At 43.7% G+C, this 24,082-nt stretch overlaps 1 protein-coding gene across 1 annotated transcript in view; it reads right to left on the bottom strand.

Moving 5' to 3' along the window:
• Nucleotides 1-2,273: 2,273 nt before the first annotated feature.
• fbxw7 (F-box and WD repeat domain containing 7) overlaps nt 2,274-24,082 on the bottom strand; it is a 35,000-nt gene continuing 13,191 nt past the window's right edge. The window contains exons 4-11 of the mRNA XM_054780301.1: nt 22,794-22,928; nt 21,056-21,179; nt 20,818-20,954; nt 19,035-19,148; nt 14,020-14,201; nt 11,120-11,345; nt 10,842-11,052; nt 2,274-3,766 (exon numbers count right to left, since the gene is read on the bottom strand). Of these exons, the coding sequence (XP_054636276.1) occupies nt 3,498-3,766; nt 10,842-11,052; nt 11,120-11,345; nt 14,020-14,201; nt 19,035-19,148; nt 20,818-20,954; nt 21,056-21,179; nt 22,794-22,928 (1,398 nt within the window). The 3' untranslated portion in view covers nt 2,274-3,497. The remainder of the gene's footprint in view (nt 3,767-10,841; nt 11,053-11,119; nt 11,346-14,019; nt 14,202-19,034; nt 19,149-20,817; nt 20,955-21,055; nt 21,180-22,793; nt 22,929-24,082) is intronic.

Consider the following 24,082-nt stretch of genomic DNA (forward strand, 5'->3'; position numbering starts at 1 on the left):
TGATCAGGTCTTGCAGCTTAAAAAAACTCAAATTCAAAAACTCACAAAATTAGAATATTACATAAAGTCAATGTAAAAAAGGGTTTTAAATACAAAAATGTGAGGCCTCCAAAGCTAAACTCTTGCACCTGTATTTAGTACTTGGTTGAGGCCCCTTTTGCCCGAATAACTGCCTTCATCCGGCGTGGCATGGATGCTATCAGTTTGTGGCATATTTTAGGGATTATGGAAGACCAGCATGCTTCAATTGTGGCTTTAGCTGTTCTTTATTGTTTGGTCTCTTCCCGTACAGTTTTCTCTTGACAATGACCCACAGATTTTCTATGGGGTTCAAGTCAGGTGAGTTTGCAGGCCAATCAAACATGTTGATCCATGGTCGTGGAACCAGGACTTTGTACTTTTACCACTGTGAGCAGGTGCCAAGTCCTGCTGGAAGATGAAGTCTGCATCTCCATAAAGCTGTTCTACTGAAGCAAGCATGAAGTGCTCTAAAATGTCCTGGTAGACGGCTGCGGTTATGTTTGACTTCATGAAGCACAGAGTACCAACACCAGCAGCTGACATGGATGCCCAAGTCATCACAGACTGGGGAAACCTAACACTGGACTTCATGCATCTTCTATCGTGCTCTTCTCCAGTCTTCCTCCAGACTCTGGGACCTTTGTTGCCAAATGAGGTGCACAACTTGCTCTAATCAGAAAAGAGGACTTTTACCCACTGGGCAACAGACCAGTCCTTCTTTTCTCTTGCCCACAGAAGGTGCCTCTGGCGCTGATTACTATTGAGGAGAGGTTAGACAACAGGAATTCGACATTTGAAGCCCATGTCCAGCATCCGCCTGCGTGTTGTTTCTCTTTAAGCAACAACTCCAGCATCGGTTCACTCCTTATGAAGTTCCCCCACTTTTGAATGGCCCTTTCCTGACCACCCTCTCCAGCCTGCGGTCATCTCTCCTGCTTGTACACCGTTTTCTACCACACTTCTTCCTTCCACTTGACTGTCCACTTTCAATTTTCATTGACTTTCAAGTCAATGAGAGTTTTCTGCACAACTGTCAGATCAGCAGTCTTCCCCATGTCTGAACTCTTCGGAGCCAACCTAAGACAGACTTTTGAAAGGCTCAAGACCCTTTTGCAGGTGTTTTGGATTACTTGCCTGATTAGAATTTGACTCTTTGAACCTACAAAACTGAAGCTTTTCACAGTATTCTAATTTTCTGAGTTTGTGGTTTTAATAAGCTGAAAATCTTAATCAGCAAATTTACAAGGAACTGCTTGAGATGTCAATTTGCATGTAACGGCTCAATAAAATTAGTTGGTTTCATCTTTTATGTTAAATTGCCAAAATTAAACAACTTTTACTTGATATTCTAATTTTTGGGGTAGTACCTGTATACTGTACTTGTCTTAGCCACAACTTCCTACCTTCTCAGCCTGAGTTCCTCAGCCGAGGCTTTGCTAGTATTATACACATACTTGACAAATATTTCATATTAGCATTCAATAAATCCATCCATCTTCTATGCCACTTGTCCTCACCAGGGTCACGGGTTATCCAAGAAATATATATTACAAATATTTAATAACATTGATAAATTCTATTTGAGAAATGTGTGTATTCAAACATTTTCTGGCTGTAAAGTTCATAAAATAAGAGAATAGAATACGTTCTAAAGAGGAGTTTAAATGCATCACAAACACTTCATTTATTTAAAGTATATTCTTTTAAAGTTCATGGAGTATTGTACAGAATATTCAAAAAATATAATTTAGCAAGAAATCTACAAAAACTAATGAAAAACTAACTAATGAAAAAAATCGGTAGTGATTTTACAAAAATAAAGTCAAAATATTAAAAGGAAAAAAGTCACGTTCTAATGACAAAAAAGAAGCAATTTTACAAGCATACAGTCGTGATATTATGGGAATAAAGTCATATTAGGTAAAAAATACTTGGAACTGTTTTGTCATTTCAATGCTCTTGTTGTTTGTAACCTTGCTTTTTGTCCCATAAAGCACTTTGGAACTTTGTTTCGATAAGTGCTACATAAATAAAGTTGTACTATTATTCCGCAGCCGTGCCGCACAAGACAAACTTGATCCGAGTGGAGACTGAGGGCGGAGGGAAAACGGAGCACTGCCACAAAGCGGAGACTGCGGAGTACAATGAACAAAACCGGCCAGTCCGGCCAGTGAGGAGCTGTCGCTAGGCAGAGTGCGGGAGGAGCCCGATGGGAACACGTGACGTCTTTTTGTCCAATCATGAAAAGGCCATTACCCAAATAATTTGCTTTATTCGACATAGAAGATTCCTTCACATGTAACAAAACAGACAACACATGTGCTTGAAATGAAAAAAAAAACAACAAAAAAAAAACAAAACCCCACATTTTTATTGCACTTTAAGTTATAAGAAAATAAAATTCTAAGTAAAAGAAACAAATACACAATAATCCCTTTAAGGTTTTTTCTGGTCTAGTCCTCTTTTTTTCTTTACATGAACAAAGAAAACCAAAAAAAAAAACCAAGCTCCAAATCCAAAACAAACACCTGCAATAAATCTGATTTGTCAAACCAGATGATAAATTAAAGAGCGGGAGAAGAGGAGGAGAAAGAGCCAAGTTGTGTTTTTGTACTATACAGTGTTAAACCTCTTCACAGTTCTGCTTGGGACTTTTGGAGAGTTTGGCTACAATGTTGGGGTTTTTCCTCTCTTTTCAATCTCTCTTCTCCAGCGACTCAAACACGGCGTCCATCAGTAGAAGCGTGTGATGGGACATCTTTCAACGGGACACACGCACACACACACACACACACACGCACGCACACACACCAGGACTGCTTGTTCACTGTCGTGTGTCCCAAGGAATGTGTCCTTTCGCACTCATGCACGCCACCAAGCGTCCGCCCCCTCCCTCCCGTCTTCTGTCCTCTCTCCGCCTCGTTGAGGCACGTTTGGCTCAAGTTTCAGTGGCAAAAAAGCAAAAAGAAAAAAAAACTTTTTTTTTTTTTTTTGGAATTTGGCCTGGGACTAAAACGTCACAGCAAGTCTTTTCGTCTAGCAGCATTGGTACAGTTTGGCCGTGGGTGGGTGGGTGGAGCCTCTTGGGCCTGCCAGCGAGTGTGGGAGTCGGCAGGCTGAACTGAAAGCAAAGACCGGACTGACTGACCGCTTGGAGAGATGGAATTCCCAACCACAGAGGAACAGGAGGAACCTCTTGGTGTGTCAAGGAGCAGAACGGGAACAAGAATGGGAGCGTTTCCTTCTTCCTGGCTGAAATTCCTCTCCAGGCCTTCCTGTATGCTTCCTTTTAGCAGGCGGGGGGGAAGGCGGGGCTTAAGCTTTTTAAATTTTTTTTTTCCAAAAATAATCTCTCTGTACATCGGACGTGCTCGCGTGGCAACAAGCTCCTCCCACGTGGGCTGGTAAGCCCCGCCCAGCAGCTTATCTCGCACGGCTTCTCCCGAGCCCCGCCTCCGAAGCAGCAGGTCCTCCTCTCACTTCATGTCCACGTCAAAGTCCAGCACCAGCAGCTTGGTCTCCTCGGTGCCGTTGCGGCTTCCCACGGCGCACACCAGCTTGGTGTTGGAGGCGCGGATGCGCCACACCACGCCACCGCTGCCGCCGCTCTCCAGCGTCACCAGGTTGCGGATGAACTCGCCCGTCTTCAGGTCCCACAGTTTGACCGTGCCGTCGTCCGAGCTGGTGATGACAAAGTTCTTGTTGAACTGCAGGCACGTCACGGCGCTCTGGTGCTTGTGGGGACCTGACGTACACGCACACACACACACACACACACACACACACACACACACGCACAGACAGACACACACACACACAGACACGCACCAAGAAAACACGTTTTCATCATTTCATAACAATCATCATCATCATCATCATCATGGCCAACAGTAGGGGGGGGCAAAAGTGGAATATGAATAAAGCTTGCATAAAGTGTGTGTGTGGGTGTTTACGTGAAAGGTGCCATTGTCCAATCACCTCGTCATACAACCTACAAAGGCCCCCCATCATTATTTATGTATCATTTAGGTATCAATTAGTTATCATTTACGTATAAGTTAGATATCAGTTAATATTTACTTAACATTTAGATATCATTTAGGTATACTCTAGATATCATAAGTATCACTTGGGTATTATTTAGTTATCATTTAGATATCATTTAGGTATACTCTAGCTATCATAAGTATCACTTGGGTATTATTTAGTTATCATTTAGATATAATCTAGATATCATAAGTATCACTTGGGTATTATTTAGTTATCATTTAGATATAATCTAGATATCATAAGTATCACTTGGGTATTAATTAGTTATCATTTAGATATCATTTAATTATCATTTAGATATCATTGAGGTATTATTTGGTATCATGTAGGTATGATTAAGGAATCATTTAGGTATCATTGAGGTATCATTTAGATATCACTTAGGTATTATTTAGGCATCATGTAGGTATGATGAAGGAATCATTTAGGTATTATTTAGGTATCATTTTGATATCATTGAGGTATCATTTAGATACAGTACCATTGAGGTATTATTTAGGTATCATGTACTTGTAGGTATGATGAAGGAATCATTTAGGTATCATTTGGATATCATTGAGGTATTATTTAGGTATCATTTAGGTATTATGTAGGTATGATGAAGGAATCATTTAGGTATTATTTAGGTATCATTTAGATATCATTGAGGTATTATTTAGGTATCATTTACGTATCATGTAGGTATGATGAAGGAATCATTTAGGCGTTATTTACGTATCATTTAGGTATCATTTAGATATCATTGAGGTATCGTTTAAGTATCATGTACGTATGATGAAGGAATCATTTAGGTATCATTTAGATATCATTGAGGTATCATTTAGGTATCATGTACGTATGATGAAGGAATCATTTAGGTATCATTTAGGTATCATCCATCCATCCATCCATCTATCCATCCATCCAGCCATCTTCTTCCGCTTATCTGAGGTCAGGTCGCAGGGGCAGCAGACCAAGCAGGGAGGCCCAGACTTCCCTTTCCCCGCCCACTTAGTCCAGCTCGTCCCAGCGGATCCTGAGGCGTTCCCAGGCCAGATGGGAGACATAGCTTGCCAACATGTCCTGGGTCTTCCCAGAAGCCTTCTACCTGTCGGACTTGCCCTGAACACCTCCCCAGGGAGGCGTCTGGGAGGCATCCTGACCAGATGCCCGACCCACCTCATCTGGCTCCTCTCAATGCGGAGGAGCAGCGGTTCTACTCTGAGTTTCTCCCAGATGACAGTGCTTCTCACCTTATCTCTCTCGGAGAGCCCAGCCACCCTATGGAGAAAACTCATTTGGGCCGCTTGTACCCGCCATCTTGTCCTTTTTTCACTACCCAAAGCTCATGACCACAGGTGAGGGTAGGAACGTAGATGGACCTGTAAATTGAGAGCTTTGCCTTTGGGCTCACCACAATGGACCGATGCAGAGTCCGCATCACTGCAGACGCCGCACCAATTCGCTTGTCAATCTCGCGTTCCATCCTTCCCTCACTCGTGAACAAGACCCTGAGGTACCTAAACTCCTCCACTTGGGGCAGGATCTTATCCCCGACCCGGAGATGGCAATCCACCCTTTTCCGGGCCAGAACCATCGACTCGAACTTGGAGGTGCTGATTCTCATCCCACCGCTTCACACCTGGCTGCGAACCGATGCAGTGAAAGTTGAAGTTCACGGCTCGACGAAGCCAGCAGAACCACATCATCTGCAAAAAGCAGAGACCCAATCCTGCAGACACCAAACCGGAACCCCTCAACGCCCTGGCTGGGCCTAGAAATTCTGTCCATAAAAATAATGAACAGAATCAGTGACAAAGGGCAGCCCAGTCCAACCCTCACTGGAAATGGGTCCGAATTATTGCCGGCAATGCGAACCAAACTCTGACATCTGTTATACAGGGAACAAACCGCCTGAATTAGCTGGTCGGATACTCCCGGAGTACTTCCCACAGAATTCCTCGAGGAACACGGTCCAATGCCTTCTCCAAGTCCACAAAACACATGTAGACTGGTTGAGATTCAACTATCGTGGATCCTCCTCTCCAGAAACCCTGAATAGTCCTTACCAGAGAGGCTGAGGAGTGTGATTCCACAATAGTTGGAACACACCACCCCGGTCTGCCAATCCAGAGGTACTGCACCCGATATCCACGCGATGCTGCAGAGTTGTGTCAACCAAGACACGCCTACAGCATCATGGCCTTAAGGAACTCCGGGCGGATCTTGTCCACCCCCGGGTCCCTGCCACCGAGGAGCATTTTGACAGCCTCAGAGATAGGAGAGATAGGTGGAGTCCACAGGCTCTACTTCCTCATAGGAAGACGTGTCGGTGGGATTGACGAGGTCTTCAAAGTACTCTTTCCACCGATCCACAACATCCCGAGTCGAGGTCAGCAGCACACCATCCTCACCATACACGGTGTTGACTGTGCACTGGTTCCCCCTCCTGAAACGCCGAATGGTGGTCCAGAATCTCTTCGAAGCCGTCCGGAAGTCGTTCTCCATGGCTTCTCCAAACTCCTCCTATGTCCGAGTTTTTGCCTCAGCGACTGCCAGAGCCGCAGACCACTTGGCCTGCCGATACCTGTCAGCTGCTTCTGGAGTCCCATGAGCCAAAAAGGCCCGATAGGACTCCTTCTTCATCTTGACGGCATCCCTCACCACTGGTGTCCACCAACGGGTTCTGGGATTACCGCCACGACAGGCAGCAACCACCTTACGGCCACAGCTCCGATCAGCTGCCTCCACAATGGAGGCACGGAAAATGGCCCATTCAGACTCAATGTCCGCCACCTCCCTCGGAACATGGTCGAAGCTCTCCCGGACGTGGGAGCTGAAACTCTGCCAGACGTTCCCAGCAGACCCTCACAATACGTTTGGGCCTGCCGGCATCCTCCCCCACCATCAGAGCCAACTTACCACCAGGTGCTGATCGGTTGACATCTGCGCCCCTATCTTCACCCGAGTGTCCAAAACACATGGCTGCAAGTCCAATGATGTGACCACAAAGTCAATCATGAAAGTGCGGCCTACGGTGTCCTGATGCTAAGTGCACATGGACACCCTTATGCTTGAACCTAGTGTTTGTTATGGGACAATCTGTGGCGAGCACAGAAGTCCAATAACAAAGCACCGTTCGGGTTCAGATCAGGGGGTCCGTTCCTCCCAATCACGCCTCTCCAAGTCTCACCATCACTGCCAACATGAGCGCTGAAGTCCCCCAGCAGAACAAGGGAATCCCCTGAGGGAGCACTCTACAGTACTTCCTCAAGAGACTCCAAAAACGGTGGGTATTCTGAACTGCTGTTTGGCGCATAAACACAAAACAACAGTCAGGACCCGTTCCCCCCACTCGAAGGCGGAGTATTTAGGTATCATATTATCTACAGTGGTATGAAAAAGTATTTGAACATTTTGGAATTTCTCACATTTGTGCATAAAATCACCATCAAATGTGATCTGATCTTTGTCAAAATCACACAGATGAAAAAACAGTGTCTGCTTTAACTAAAACCACCCAAACATTTATAGGTTTTCATATTTTAATGAGGATAGCATGCAAACAATGACAGAAGGGGGAGGAATAAGTAACTGAACCATCACATTTAATATTTTGTGGCCCCCCCTTTGGCAGCAATAACTTCAACCAGACACTTCCTGTAGCTGCAGATCAGTCTGGCACATCGATCAGGACTAATCTTGGCCCATTCTTCTCTACAAAACTGCTGTAGTTCAGTCAGATTCCTGGGATGTCTGGCATGAATCGCTGTCTTGAGGTCATGCCACAGCATCTCAATGGGGTTCATGTCTGGACTTTGACTTGGCCACTCCAGAACGTGTATTTTGTTCTTCTGAAACCATTCTGAAGTTGATTTACTTCTGTGTTTTGGATCATTGTCTTGTTGCAGCATCCATCCTGTTTTTAGCTTCAACTGTCTGACAGACGGCCTCAGGTTTTCCTGCAAAACATCCTGATAAACTTTTGAATTCATTTTTCCATTAATGATTGCAAGTTGTCCAGGCCTTGAGGCAGCAAATCAGCCCCAAACCATGATGCAACCCTCCACCATGCTTCACGGTGGGGGTGAGGTGTTGATGTTGGTGAGCTGTTCCATTTTTCCTCCACACATGACGTTGTGTGTTCCTCCCAAACAATTCAACTTTGGTTTCATCAGTCCACAAAATATTTTGCCAAAACTTCTGTGGAGTGTCCAAGTGCCTTTTTGCGAACATTAAACGAGCAACAATGTTTTTTTTTTTTAGACAGCAGTGGCTTCATCCGTGGAGTCCTACCATGAACACCATTCTAGGCGATTGTTTTACATATAGTTGATGTGTGCACAGAGATATTGGACTGTGCCAGTGACTTCTCTAAGTCTTTAGCAGACACTCTACGGTTTTTTACCTTTCTGAGTGTTCTGCGCTGAACTCTTGGCGTCATCTTTGGTGGACGGCCACTCCTTGGGAGAGAAGCAACAGTGCCAAAATCTCTCCATTTGTAAACAACTTCTCTGACTGTCGGTTGATGAACATCCAGACTTTTAGGTAAGGCGGTAAGGACACTTTCTATAGTGCACCTACAGAAGCAACTCAGGATTTTAGTGGACATGCCAAATTTCCTCAGTCTTAAGTACAGTAGTAGGAAGTACAGTCTTCTTTGGGACTTCTTCATAATTTGTTGGGTGTTGTGAGACCAGGTGAGCTCCTCGCTGATGTGTGTGCCAAAGAACTTGAAGGTTTTCACCCTCTCCACCTCAGTCTCATCAATAAACAGGGGTCTATGCGGCTCCTTTTCCCGTGTTCTTGGGTCAATGATCATCTCTTTAGTCTTATCTGTATTGAGAAGGAGATTGTTATCACGACACCAAGCTATGAGGTCCGCCACCTCTCTTCTGTATGACGTTTCAACACCACCAGTGATCAGTCCGATGACTGTAGTGTCATCCGCAAATTTAATGATGCTGGTGTTGTTCTGGGAGTTGAAGAGCATGTAGAGAAGCGGACTCAGCACACACCCCTGTGGGGTCCCAGTGCTCACAATTCTTGAGCTGGATGTGCGATTGTGGACTCTGACTGACTGGGGCCAGCCAGTTACAAAGTTAAATACCCAGTTACAGAGGGAGGGTGACAGGCCAAGTGTGAGGAGCTTATCTGTGAGTTTGTGGGGGCTGACTGTATTAAAAGCAGAGCTATAGTCTATAAATAGCATTCTGACATATGTGTCCTGGCCCTGTAGGTGAGAAAGGGCTGTGTGGATGGCAGTGTTGACTGCATCATCCGTGGACCGGTTCTGGCGGTATGCAAACTGTAGAGGGTCCACAGTGGCCGGGATGCTCTTTTTGATGTGGGTCATGACTATCCTTTCAAAGCACTTCATAAAAATAGGAGTGAGTGCTATAGGGCGATAGTCATTTAAGCAGGTCATGTTGCTCTGCTTGGGTACGGGCACTATGGTGGTGGACTTAAAGCAGGTCGGTACAAATGCTTGTGCAAGCGACAGGTTAAATATGTCAGCAAGCACATCAGCTAGCTCTGATGAGCAAACCCAAAGTGCACGTCCTGAGATGTTGTCTGGGCCTGCTGCTTTTCGTGGGTTTGTTTTGTTCAGAACCCTGCGCACATCAGCTGATGTCACCATGAGAGGTGAGTCTTGTGTGCTCCTCAAGCCCAGCCACCCTCTCTGCTCATCAGGAGTTTGGGTTTCAAAGCGGGCGTAGAACTCATTCAGCTCATCTGGAAGTGTGGTTTGGCTGAATGTGGCTACGCTACTCCGCTGTCGATACTCCGTGATGTGCTGAAGCCCCACCCACATGCGCCGAGGGTCTGAGGTGGAATAGTAGCCCTCCAGCTTCTGTCTGTACTGTCTTTTGGCCTCTCGTATGGATCTCCTCAGGTCATATCTGGCCTTTTTGTAGTCCTCAACAGTGCCCATGACAAATGCAGTAGAACGAGCACGTAGCTTAGCCCTTACATCACAGTTCATCCACTGTTTTTGGTTAGGGTATTTTCTGTAATACTTGGTGGTGGTAACAGTCTCTATACATGTGCTAATGTAGCCAGTAACAGCAGACGCGTATCATTGAGGTATGACTGAGGTATTATTTAGTTGAGGTATCATTGAGGTATGATTGAGGTATTTAATTATCACTGTGGTATTATTTAGTTATTGAGGTATCATTGAGGTATGATTGAGGTATGATTTAGTTGTCCTTGAGGTATGATTGAGGCATCGGAATAGCGAGCAAAAGGAATGATGTTTGCATTGAAGGGCGGTAGTGCAACATGTTAATATAAATGATTTCTATTTCCAGTGCCTGCATGTAAGTGTTGTGTTATGACTTATTCTGCATTTTTGCTGTTATTTTCTTTTGTACTAACATTTTTAGAATCTGCCGTGGGGCCGCTGAAAACTTATTAACTACAACTTCAACTTATTTTCACACCTGTGTGACAATTAGGAACGTTTCAAGAGTGAGTCCTCCACAAAAGAATACTGATTTTAAACCCAGTTACAATCCGCAAGGCATGCTGGGAAGTTACCCAGCATGTCTTGTGGGTTCCAAATGTGTGTATATATGCGTGTGTAATAGCCGTAAAGCCATTTTCGTTTCTCCTAACCTGCCAAGTACAAGCAGAAGGTAAACGTTGGTGTTTTTATATAATTGGCTGTGGACTAGCATCCTGGAAAGGACTGTGTTTAGGACGCTGCAATGTATGCTAGCTTTCCAAAGACACAAAGGAGGTTCCAGCATGAATCACAGGAGTGACCCAGCCAACCAGCGACTGACCTTGCAGTGTCTGCAGACACTGTCCCGTCTTGATGTCCCATATTTTGACTGTGGAGTCCGCGTTGCCCGAGACCAGGATGTTGTCTTTGAGCTCCATGCCGCTGGTGAGTGACTGGTGTCCCGTTAGCGTGTGGATGCAGTTGCCCGTCTCCACGTCCCACACCCTTATGGACGTGTCCAGCGAGCCGCTCACCACGTGGATCCCATCAAACTAACAAAGAAAAGATGTCAGCGTGCGTGCGTTTGTCTTCCTGTTGCTTGTGACGGAGGCGGCCCACCTGTAGCGAGTACACCCTGTTGGTGTGGCCCTGCAGCGTGTGGAGGCACGTCTCCGTCTCGGGGTCCCACACCTTCACCATGAAGTCGTACGCGCCGCTGACCACCCGCCGGCCGTCGTACTGGACGCAGCGCACCGCCGCCACGTGGCCCATGAGGACGTGCAAACACTGGCCTGTCTCGATGTCCCACACACGCAAGGTGGCGTCCCGGGAGCCGCTCACCACCCTGATGACACAGACAGGTTACATGTCTTTTTTATTGCAAATGTTCATCAAAATGGGAGGAGAAGATGTTTGTGAGATGACCTGTGCGCCCTCTCAAATGTCACACAGGAACTAAAAAATTTTTTATTTTTTTTTTTAGTAAGTTTACATTTTGTAGGAGGTGCACGTCACGCAAAGCAGGAAGCTTTGGAGGGGGAGGAGCCAGCCGCTGTAGCACACACTGGTCCCTTCACACACTTTAACTAGCGCACCTTAACTACACTGTACCTGAACACAGCAGTTTAACTACACCGCACTTTAACTACACCACACTTTAACTACATCACACTTTAAGTACACTGAACATGAGCAACACTGCACTTGAACTACACCGTACTTGAACAACACTGCACTTTAACTACACCGTACTTTACCTGCACTTTAAACTACAATGCACTTTAACCACATTGCAATTGAACTACAAGCACTTTAACTTGAAGCGCACCGAGGCAGCAGCATGCAGTATCTTCCTTTTGCGGCTTTAACAAGCTGAAAGCTCCTGGCTAGTCAGGCCTGTACTTGAATGTAGAAAAAAAGAAAGCTCTTAAGCTCCACCTGAGGCCCTGGAGCTGTGTCGGCTCCCAGAAAGGAGACCTTCCACACCTGAGGAGTGACTGGCAAGTTCAGATGAATCCATTAGGAGGTGATGTGAGGATAAAAGTGACCTTTTAGTCGCACGGGCAGAGCAGGAAAAAACAGGAAGATGAACAAAAAGGTCCTGACGGTGGCTGTATTGCCAGAAATGTTGTTCTTCATTGTCTGCTTCTGGCAGCCATCCCACCCGTTGAATAATCAAATGCTACACAAAACCCGCTTGGGCCCTTGGGCGGGAAGAGCACTTTAGAGCTCCCAGAGTGGGATCATGGATGAGCGAGTGAGCACAGGTTCTGTTTCATCACCCAGGATGCTCCTTTTTCCCCAAACAAAACAACATGAACGGAATTACCTCCTCCAAGGAAGTTTTGCTCCTATCACCGTTTAATTACTCCAAAACTACTTGAGCCAAAGTTAGAAGGAAACGTCCATGCATCATCAGACAAACACTTTTGGCACTGCAAAAATGGTCCAGGTGGAATTACGGACATATTCCACTATGATGTGAGCTATACTACTTCAGAATACTTCATTATACTGCAGCTGGGGAGTTTGTTTACCTCATCCACAAAGACAAATCAGCCTTTATTGGAAGCAGGACATCATTTTGAAAGGTGCCTATTACTCCTTCTAAACAACAACAAGTCCATGCATCCGCTTCAGTCATCATTTGGGGTGCTTGAGACAGCGGAAAGGGAAAAAACAGCTGAGTCAACATTAATGGGAGCTCAGTAGCCGTTCCAAAATGTTCAAGCGCATGCAGACGTAGCTAACGCTGGTGGATGCTGACCACACCTGACACTTCCTTTATTTATTTATGTTATTGTTATTTTTAATCACTATCACTAATGATACTTCCTTTATTTATTTATTTTATTATTATTATTTTTAATAACTATCATTCATGATACTTCAGCTTGTAAAAATGCATTTTATTTAATTAATCACTATCATTCTTACTTCATTTGCTTTTACTTATTTTTATATATATATATATATATATATATATATATATATTTTATTTCTACTGTTTTTATCCCTATCACTCATGATTCTTCATTTTATTTACATTAATGTATTTATTTTATTATTTTGAATCCCTATCACTCATGATTCTTCATTTTGTAAAATGTATTTAGTTTATTTAATTAATCACCATCAGTCATACTTGATTTTCTTTTACTTATTTTAATCATATTTAATTTTTTAAATTGTTATTGCTTGTATCTCTATCACTCATGACACTTCATTTTTTAAAATGCATTTATTTTATTATTATTTTTAATCCCTATCACTCATGACACTTCATTTTGTAAAATGCATTAATTTTATTTTTAATCCCTATCACTCATGATTCTTCTTCTTCTTCTTTTTTTTTTTTTACATTTATTTATTTATTTTATTATTTGAAATCCCTATCACTCACGATACTTCATTTTGTAAAATGTATTCAATTTATTATTATTTTTAATCCCCATCACTCAGGATACTTCATTTTGTACATATATTTAAATTTTATTTGATTAATCACTATCACTCATGCTTCATTTGCTTTTTAATTTTATTTAAATCATACATTTAATTTGTTTACATTTTTATTGCTTTTATCACTATCACTCATGTCTGTATTTATGTAATGTATAAAATGTATTTATTTTATTTTCTAAATCCCTATCACTCATACTTCATTTTGTAAAAATGGATTTATTTCATTTAATTAATCACTATCATTCATACTTGGCTTTTATTTTATTTTATTTTTTAAAATCATATTTATTTGTTTACGTGTATTGCTTCTATCCCTCACTCATCACACTTCATTTTGTGAAAATGTATTTATTTATTTAATTTTTTAAAATCTCTATCACTCAAGATACTTCATTCTTCAAAATTAGAAAATGCATTTTTTTTTTTTTTTAAGTGGCACCAAAATTCCTTCGCCTTATTGCCATACTTGTGGACATATGCAAGAGAGTGTTGAGCCTTGGTGGAGGTAAAGCAGTAAAGCAACATGCTGGAAATATGTGCTGTGGCTTTCCTACCGTTTCTCGTGTAGGTGCATGCAGCGCACGGTTGAGGTATGCCCGTAGAGGGTGTGGATACATTCTCCTGTCTCTGCATTCCAGACCTTCAGCGTGCGATCCGTGGAGCCGCTGATGATGATGTTGTCACGCATCTGGGATGACCACACGCCGCCTGTGTGACCCACCAACGTCCGCAGACACTGCACACGAGGAGGGGGGACAAGTCAGCATCTTAGAAGGAAAGACGTGAGTCTAGACGTAATTCTTTAGTTGATGCTGATGCTTTCACTCATCATCGCTAGAAATACGTCCAGTAGAGACGCTCTCATTCATCCTCATTTGCGATGCCAGATTCGCAACTGATTACTTCTGGAAATCTTTCTGATCAATTGGATTTCCCGCAGTTTGTCTTCATTGTGCGTGGATGAAATGTACTGAATGAAAGAGTGTGGGCAGATGATGCTGTGATGATGAGGAGCTCAGAGTGCTGCTACAACACCACAGTGAAGCAGATCAGTCAGCCGGTGAGGGAAGAGGATTTAGGGAGATGACACAGCAACCTTGTCCTGTCATCAAAGAAACACACAACCAACATGGCCTGCCTGTACTACTCTACTCACCACACTGACATGGCTGTACATTAGCAAGAGACATCTTTAAACATCACCTACTCGGCAAAAGTCACTTTTTTCAACATCTTCTAACACGGGGGTGTCATCAGACATGCACCAGACAAGGCGATATCAGGACAAACTTTGATTTTAACATGACTTTTCAGAAAAGTACAATGAAAAAATATCTGCTCATTTCATTTCTACTACAAGGCTACGCTCTGTGTGGATGCTAGCGGCCCCGCCTCCACCCGCCCAGACTATATGATGGACAAAAGGGCTCACTGCGCTCGTGCCATTGTTCTATGGAACATATTGCACGTGCCAATGTGCTGAAGGCAATGCCTGTTTGGAGGAAAACAGACACGCATGCACATGGCAATATACTGATGATACACTTCATTTTCATTTGTTGTGTGATTCCTTCATTTATAATAACCCCTCGTTTATCACTGTTAATTGGTTCCAGACTCCACTGTGGTAAGTGATGGCATACAAAACCTGTTTACCATCTTCTGAGTATGCTTTGTCTTTTACATTATTAGAGCCCTCTAGACATGAAATAACACCCCTATAGTCACCTTTACACTCCTATTACCCAATATAATAGACATTAGGGAAAATAAGACATGAGAGAAAACCTGTTTACAATCTTCTAAACACGATTAGAGCCCTCTAGACATCAAATAACACCCCTATAGTCACCTTTACATTCGTAAATAGTAGACATAATCAGAAAATAAGCCATTCGAGACAGTTTACCTTGTAAGGGAGCAGAATCGATGGCAGACAGGAACCTTGTGGGTTCAGAGTGGACTTTTAGCTAGTTGTGGGCTATAGCCGCAACAGCAACCCGTGTTATAATTATTGTTATTATTATTGTGCCTGTTGCGAGGTCATTTAAACCAGCAATAAAAGTCTGTTGTTCAAGTCTGGTGCTTCGGTGGTAGCCCGAACAATTACTGACACCTAGTGGGCCAAGTAGAATACTACATTCACAAGCTGGTGGCTTATACTGTATTTGTTGTTTAAGTGGGTGGATATGACGTATACGCCTGTGGTGCATCTGTGCATGAATAAAGACCATCTACATGCTGGCCAAGTCTTTCAATTAAGGACACATATTACGTATGCTTATTGACTATTCATCACCGGCACGTTACGTTGCAGAAGCTCTGTGGTCAAAAAAAATAAAAAAACAGCAACTTGGGGAGCGCCACAAATCTTAGGGCCAAGAAGTAGCACGTCCAGTTGTGAGCGAGGCTTAAGTGTTAACAAGTTTACCTTTGTCACTCGTTTCTTTCCAGGTTTACAGTTTTACACTTGTAATGATCCAATAAAAAAGTCAAGTTAAGAAAAGGTTTTATGAAGGCCAGGGTTGGATTATTTGTGCTGTGGGAAAGAGGTGGCTTGTGTTTGACGTTAAGAAGCGTGTTATTTCGAGAGCATGACGGTGGGGGTGCTTCATGACGGTCACGGGATGCGTGGCGCACAGGATGAAAGAAGTGCAGCGTGATGACAGCGTGGGAAGACAGGATGGCAAACAAAGAGCCTAGGTGTCTTCCTGCAGCAACACTAAATAAAATAAGATGAGAGTGCAGAGGGAGGGGGTGGAACCCCATCAGCAACCTTTAATGAATGCAGAAGGGCTTTTTTTCCCCATTTTGAATAAAATGCTTATAATTTGAAAGCTTCTTACTTAGACGCTGCACTTCAGCAGTGTAATAAAACAAGCAATAAGAGTAAAATGGATGACTAGAATATCCTGGAACAAGGATGCAGCGTTCTGCTTAACATCTCTTTCTTCTTCTTGGATTGACTTTATTGGACACAGCAAAAGGACACTCGTCCATTTTCATCTTTGCCATTCTCTGCTCAGTGTCCAAGCCACTCAAATATTCACTTTCCTTTTTATTTTTGGACATTTAAGGCAGCATTCAGGCGCCATGAAGCAGATATGAAAGCACCTCTTCTTGGCGTGAGCCACACTTGCATCCATTCCCAAGCTGGAATGAAAAGCACAGCGTGTTTTCAAGGGAGAAGACACCTTCTTCTTCTGACGCTTTCGTTTCACCACAAAGCAACCTTTCCTGCTTTTCTAATTCACTTATTTATATTTAGACATGCACATTCTTATGACGCCATATCTTCTCATGGGACAATGCCACACCTAGTCAACGTGGATGTACTTTACAGAACACGGAGGAGTACAGCAGGGATGGGAAACGCCATTCCTTTTACTGACTCCACTTCTCCTTCAACTCAATCAGCAACTTACTCATCACAAAGCGCATGCGCACAAGCTCACATGTGCACAACCACAACACCTTCACCTGAGAGTTGGTGAAACTCCAGTCTTCATCAAGTCTTTGTGGCATACCCGTGAGTCAGTCAAACTCGAGTCTTCGTCGAGTATCTGTGAGTCGGTCAAACTCAAGTCTTCGTCGAGTATCCGTAAGTCGGTCAAACCCGAGTCTTCCTCGAGTACCTGTGAGTCGGTGAAACTCGAGACTTCGTCGAGTACCCGTGAGTTGCTGAAACACAAGTCTTTTTGGAGCACCCATGAATGAGAGAAACTCGAGTCTTCTTTGAGCACACAAGAGCTGAAACTCGAGTCTTCACAACGGTGAGTGAGTGAAACTCAAGTCTTTGGGCCCAAGTCAGTGACACCCAAGTCTTTGTCGAGTACCCATGAGTGGCTGAAACTTGAGTCTTCGAGTATTTGTTGAGCACTGGTGAGTCTTTCAAATTTCAGACTTTGGAAAGTTGAGTACCTGTGAGTGAGTGGAACCCAAGTCTTCACACCTGTGAGTGAATGAAATTCAAGTGTTTGTCGAGCACCGATGAGTGAAATTCCAGACTCTGGAGATTCTATACTGTGGTTCTCCTGATAGTAGTGATGTGGTAGTCATGTCATGGTATTTCATTAGGACAAATCAACTAATTTCTTCCGGTCCTCCTTACCTCCACATGTGCACAAACTACACTTACATCTAACTTAAAAAAAAAAAAAAAAAAGAGTAACCATTAGGAAGTTATTGGTTATCTTCGAGAAGCAGAAAGTTATTGTACTTAGTCCCAATTTGCTTTCATTTTCAGCTCCTGTATTAGTGATGGCCAGGCGTCCCAATACATGTGTTGATCCGACAGCCACTTTTGGCTGTGAAAGTGTGTAAAATAGTGCAAGCTCAGAGAACGCGTGTAAGGAATGCTGAGTTTGGAAGGCAGATGCTAGTAATGCTATGCTGTCTTTTATTGGCATGCAATTGTAGCTGCAACGCTTGACTGGCTTTCATTGGCCTTTCCGCCCCCCCTCGAGTGAGGCCAGCCTCTATCTCTTTCTCTCTCTCCTCTCCACTCCACAGACACAAACATGCACTTGTCTCCCCCTTTTTTTAGCAACAATAAACTTTACAGCAGAGGAGCTTTGCTGAAAACAAGACAAGCGGCGTGTGACGTCATGCTGGCCATAGCCTGCCGGCGAGGTGACTCATCACCGAGACGGCTGGGATTTCTGCCACCAGCGTAGACATGTCACCACATGCCACCCCCCGTCCCAAAAGAGTAGAGCCATTGGTGCTCAGGATGACCTTGGGAAAGTCCGATCACACTGCCTGATAGGTGTGCAAATTGCTCAGTTTATGCTCTCATTTGTTGAGTTTTTTTCAGTTCTTCAAAGAGTTTTAGTCTGGGAAATCAAAAAGATCGCAGCTATTCAGCGGCTCCGGGTCCAACGTGTGTGCTGAGTAAACGTGCAAGATATAAAAAAGGAAGAGAGGAAAGCTCCGCTGTGGCGGCGCAGGCATCGAACGACGACGACCAGCTTCCCTCAAACTCCACACCACAAGCACCACCTTGTCTTTATTCAACACTAACAAGCGTAGAATACTAACACTGCTCGTGGACGTGCTGGAGAACATGTCTGCAAAAATGCTCCAAAGTATTTCAATGTTTGCTTGGTTATAATATCAAGATAATTAAGTCCAACTATCACGACACTGAAGTCATCACATTACGAGAAAAAGCGTACAAAGAGAAAGTTGAAATAAAAATAGACTTGAAATAAAAAAAAAAAACAGCAAAAATATGTAAGGAGAAAAAGTTGATAAGAATAATACACTTTGTCATCTTCAACACAAGCTGACATGCAGGATGTTTTTTAAAACAAAAAAAAATGTTTCAGCATATCGACGTGGGTTGGTTTAAAAAAAATATAAAAGTCCTTTCATTTTTCACAACACTCCTGCCCTTGGTCGACTGAGATAGGCTCCAGCCATCACAGGACGACTGCTACCGGAAATGTGTGGAAGCGTTGGGGCACAACGCCGTGGGATGGATAGTGGGTGTAGTCAGCTGGGGTAGGCTCCAACCTTTTGCCCTTGCACTGTTTATTTAGCTTGAAAAAGCAAGACTTGACCTTACCTTTCCTGTGATGGCAGACCACACTTTGAGCGTGTTGTCATCCGATCCGCTGACGATGCGGTTGCCACAAAATTGGAGGCAGGTGATCACATGGTCGTCGTGACCTTTCAGCACCTGGTAGGGAGGTTGGGCGGATGGTGAGAACGATGTTTAAGATGAAAAGTCTCTCGTGCTTTCCAGCATCAAAGTAAAAAATAAATAAAGTGGAAAATGTCAGTAAGTGCTGCAGGTGAATCCAGGTCCTTTTTTTAGGAGCTGCAGTTTGTGTGTGTGTGTGTGTGTGTGTGTGTGTGTGCGTGCGTGCGTGCGTGCGTGCGTGATCTTTCTGCTGGCTCAGCAGACAAGAAAGCACAAGCAGATGCAAAAGGACAGTAACCTCATTTCCATGTGTGGCCTGCAGCCATCTTCAACATGGCCCATTAAGGATAAGCTTTTACTGCCACACAAACAACAAACACAGTGGTACCTTGGTTAACATCCGTTTTTTGCTCAAATTTTGCCTTGGCTTGCATTGGCCCGCTTGTTTAGCGTCCAAAATACAATCTGGTTTGTTTACGCTGCCATTTTGGATCACCAATAATGTGTTTGTCTTATTTTGTTCATTGATGGTTTGGGGTTTTTAGGCAGTTGTCCATTTATTTGGCATTATTTTCCATCATTTTTTGCATGTAAAACTATAATTATTGTCTATAAATGTGTTTTGTTTTACCATTTTTGGGTGTCTGTAACAGGTTAATTGGATTTACATTGTTTTCTATGGGACCATTTGCTGTGGTTGGAGTCCATTTTGGTTTGAGTCAGACCTTCTGGAAGGGATTCATGATGTTGACCAAGGCGCCACTGTACATGTTGTTTGTAATTGGGTTCTACATGGTTCGATTTTTGAGAGTGAATGGTAAATTTGCAAAAGTGAAATCGATAGTTCATGGCGCCACCCTTGACCAACTAGCTCTTGCAGCTCAGCCTCATTTCCGGAGGTGATGTAATGAGGGTACTATCGCTCAGCTAAAGCAGAGTAAATAAATGCTTCTCGGAGGCTGATGGTCGACTTGGTCCAGTAGATTTTTCATCAAAATAGCAGCGATGACAAAACATTGTGTTGCTGCTGGATGTTCACAGTATGAGTGAGATTGTAGATTTTTCTTTTCCAAAAGACAAAGGTTTAAGACAATGGACAATGCAAGTACACAGAATGCGAGAAATGTTTCTGCTTCCAACAACAAAACATAAGAATTCAAACTTACTGTAGCATGTTCAAACATAGCACACATCACCACGCACCTTAAAAGGCATCCTCGCCAGCAAATGCTGTTTTTTTTCTTCATTTTCTAGTTTGATAGATTTTTTTTTTACCTTTATGTATAATTGTGGTTGCTGCATCATAACATATTTATTTTGTCTTTTTTTGTTCATTGATGGTTTTGTGGGGGGTTTTTTGCATGTAAAACTACATTATTGTCTATAAAATGTGATTTGTGTTACCATTTTTGGGTGTCTGGAACGGATGAATTGGATTTCCATTATTTTCTGTGGGAACATTTGGTTAGAGTCTGTTTTGGTTTGAGTGGGACCTTCTGGAAGGGATTCATGATGTTAACCAAGACACCAGTGTAAAACATTCAAGTACGCTGCAGCTCATTCTACAATTCTCATTCTATGCACACTTCTTATTATCAGCATCAACTCCACACTTGTGTGCTCCTTTCTTTCTCCCAGCCAAGAAGCCATTTCATGGCGTATCTGCAAGATTAGCTGGGGGGTTGAATTGGAGGGAAGAGTCTACCTTGGGTGATTTGAGGTCTCCTCTGCGCCAGTTAGTGTCTATCCTGTGCTGCCTGATGTAGGCACTCTTCCAGGGGCTGTGAGTGAAGCCAGGCTTGACCATTTTCCTCTTCTTGAGGGGCAGAGGCTCATCGATGCCTGTTTGGGGGGAGGGGGTGTGGGGTGGGGTGGAGGAATGAGCACACTGAGTTGGTCATCAAGGTCATTCCAAAAACACACACACACACAAAAAAACCCACCTTCTTCCCTGCATTTTTCCCTCCACAACAGGTTGTCTTCTGCAAGGATGCGCCAATAGCGACACGTCTGGGCTGCTTGGAGGAGGTCCTTGGGCTCCAGGAAGGACAGGACGTACAAAGCCAGCTGTTGGAATTACACAAGGATTCCTATGCTTTCAAACTTGTCCCTCAAAAATGACTCCCATCTATCAAAAAACAGCAAAGACATTCACTACATGCTAAACACCGTGCACAGTACGACCGATCATCCACAATCCTTATGTGAGACATGAACACGTCTTTTTTTCTGAGCCTTCTAAAGATATAAAAACAGAAAAAAAGGAGCAGCTAATTAATGCATGTAGTAGGACACACCTATTCCGCCTATAAAGCCTTCTGAAAAAAACATTTCCAATATGTGCTGCATATGAACCACATTGTTATTATTGTTATGAACATTGTTATGCCCAAGAACTACTTGACTGCCATAGTGCCACCTCGCCACACCACACCGGCTAGCTTCACCACACACTCGCTCACGATGCCTCAGGCCGCTGGCCTAAGGTAACGCAACGTATTGGAGCTGCTGTTTTTGTTTTTGATGCCAGGTGTAGCGTTCCTTTCTGTGTTGCTATGTGGAATCAATGCACCCAGGAAGGAAGTTATCATGATTGTACCTGTTACTACATGCTCACAGTATGGATAAAAAACCTGGTTGGAGCTTTTTGGAGGACTTTTAGGCAAAATAGGCCTCTTTTTACCTGTCTTTATATCTTTAGAACGCACAGAAAAGAGAAAGACGTGTGTTCATGTCTCACATAAGGATTGTGGATGATGGACAACATTCCAAAAACAGTGCACTTTTCCTTTAAGACACTTTATTTGGTAGTAAAAAGTTATTTGGTGTTTTATTGGGATGCCAGCATAAGAAGCCAAGATGAATGTGAAAGTATGCGACTAGGCTTGTTTGTGCAACCTTATTTAGGGCAGCATGTCTGTCTGTGCCTGCATGATCAGTCAGGGAGGGGGCATTATGGCGTCATTGGAGGCAATGATGTGTGTTGCTGGGAAATATTGTCCTTTCATTACACTAACAACAATCTGAGCCCACAAACACACACTGCCACATGCTGCGTTTTTTTTTTTGCATGACAAATTCAACAATGTGCTCTCATGAGGGTCAATGGATCACAATGCTAATATGCTAGGGCTAGATCCACTTTCAACTAGAACTTAAGAGCACCTGAAAGGAGTACACACTGCTGTGTAAACAACAACATCCTGCCTGGACCAGGTGTTTGGAACCCTCCTGTTGGGCTACTTTTCTCAAAAGCACTAATTACGTATGTCCACAAGTCTGCAAGTTTGACGTAGGAAAGAAAATTGACATTTTGGCCAAACCTGACATCAGCGAAATGTAGGAAAGACAGACGCTGGCCGTACGGACGAAGTGTGTAAGTTTGCCTTGCAACCTGAAAAAAAACGTAAGTGACCGTAGAGGTTGCTGCTTCAGAAGCAGTACAGATGCAAACAGGGCTGCAGCGTGCCTATCATGTACAATGGAGTCAGCTGCTTAACAAGCATCTCTCCTCTCCTCAGCGCTGTGAATGACGTGCGGGAGGGCTGCGGCCGGATTAGACGTGTCAGGTTTTTTCCATTCAGGAGCTGCACGTCTCGCTTAAAAGACGAGGGGGAAGAACCATGCGCCTCTACGTAGGACGGCGAGAGAAAAAGTCTTGAATGGAAGCGGCCTCCTCACCTCTTTGGGCAGCAGGGAGATGAAGTCTCGCTGGAACTGCGGCTCAATGACCTGCATCATATGCTTGACCTGCGTGGGCTCGCAGCTGTCAATCAGCTCGTCCAGCGCCAGTAACTTCTCGGGCCCTGTCCAGCTCTGCAACAAACACAGCACAGATATCAGATCCATACCTAAGATCGTTTTCACACCCTTCTGCATTCAAAGTTTGTTCCATGACAGGCTGCCATGGAAACAGCTTTTAAGCAATCATACTGGAGGATTCTCCTTTGAACAACAACAACAAAAAAAAAGCACTGAAGAAAATTGGAATCATAACCCACATTTGGACTTTGGAACTTGCTGGCTTGAATCTATGCAGCCAATGTAACGCAACACTTCTGTTTTTGCTACCATTTTTTATGAGATGAACTCAAAGATGTCAAACTTTTTCCACATCCACAATATCAGCATTTCTCTCAAATATTGTTGCCAAATCTGTCTAAATGTGTGATAGCGAGCACTTCTCCTTTGCTGAGATCATCCATCCCACCTCACAGGTGTACCATACCAAGATGCTGATTAGACACCATGATTAGTGCACAGGTGTGCCTTAGACTGCCCACAATAAAAGGCCACTCTGAAATGTGCAGCACCTGTACAGCACAATGCCACAGATGTGGCAAGTTTTAAGGTGGAAAAAAAAGATGTTTTCATGCTCTGAATACGAAGTACCTCCAACTTACTGAGCTACAACAGAGTGTTAGGGCCACATTCTGACTAATTCTTCCACCGCAGCCGGGCTTCTGCTCCACCCCTCCTCTTGCATGCACGGAGGGGGGCGGGTCAGGAGTTCAAACACACTGCAGAGATGAGGGAGATACAGCGCAAATCCAGTCTATATCGATATGAATGATATGGTTGTTTTTTGATATCGTACTTAAAAATAAATATCTACGTAATAAAAATAGATGTATCGCCCAGCCCTAGTTCCATCCCTCCAGTATAAAGGACGTATTCTCATATTGCAATAAGAAGTCATTCAAAGAGCTTTATTTTTTACGCAGTGCTGCAGATGCTCCTACAGCAACATTAGTTGGAATTGTTTACTTTTTGTATACTGAGCCCCTCAACAAGTGCTCACACTTAAGACGGGGAGGGGGCAACAGGTGGCATATTATCAGCCACCAGGAGTCCTCTGGGTGCTTATGTAAGCTTGTTTTTTTATTTAACAACATGCTGCCTTCTTGTGCTAAGCCCAAACTGCTCCAGACGTGCCCTCTGAAGCGGCAGCGGCCGGGAGTGGATGGCTG

Source organism: Dunckerocampus dactyliophorus, chromosome 6 (assembly GCF_027744805.1).
Source record: "Dunckerocampus dactyliophorus isolate RoL2022-P2 chromosome 6, RoL_Ddac_1.1, whole genome shotgun sequence".
Classification (NCBI taxonomy): domain Eukaryota; kingdom Metazoa; phylum Chordata; class Actinopteri; order Syngnathiformes; family Syngnathidae; genus Dunckerocampus; species Dunckerocampus dactyliophorus.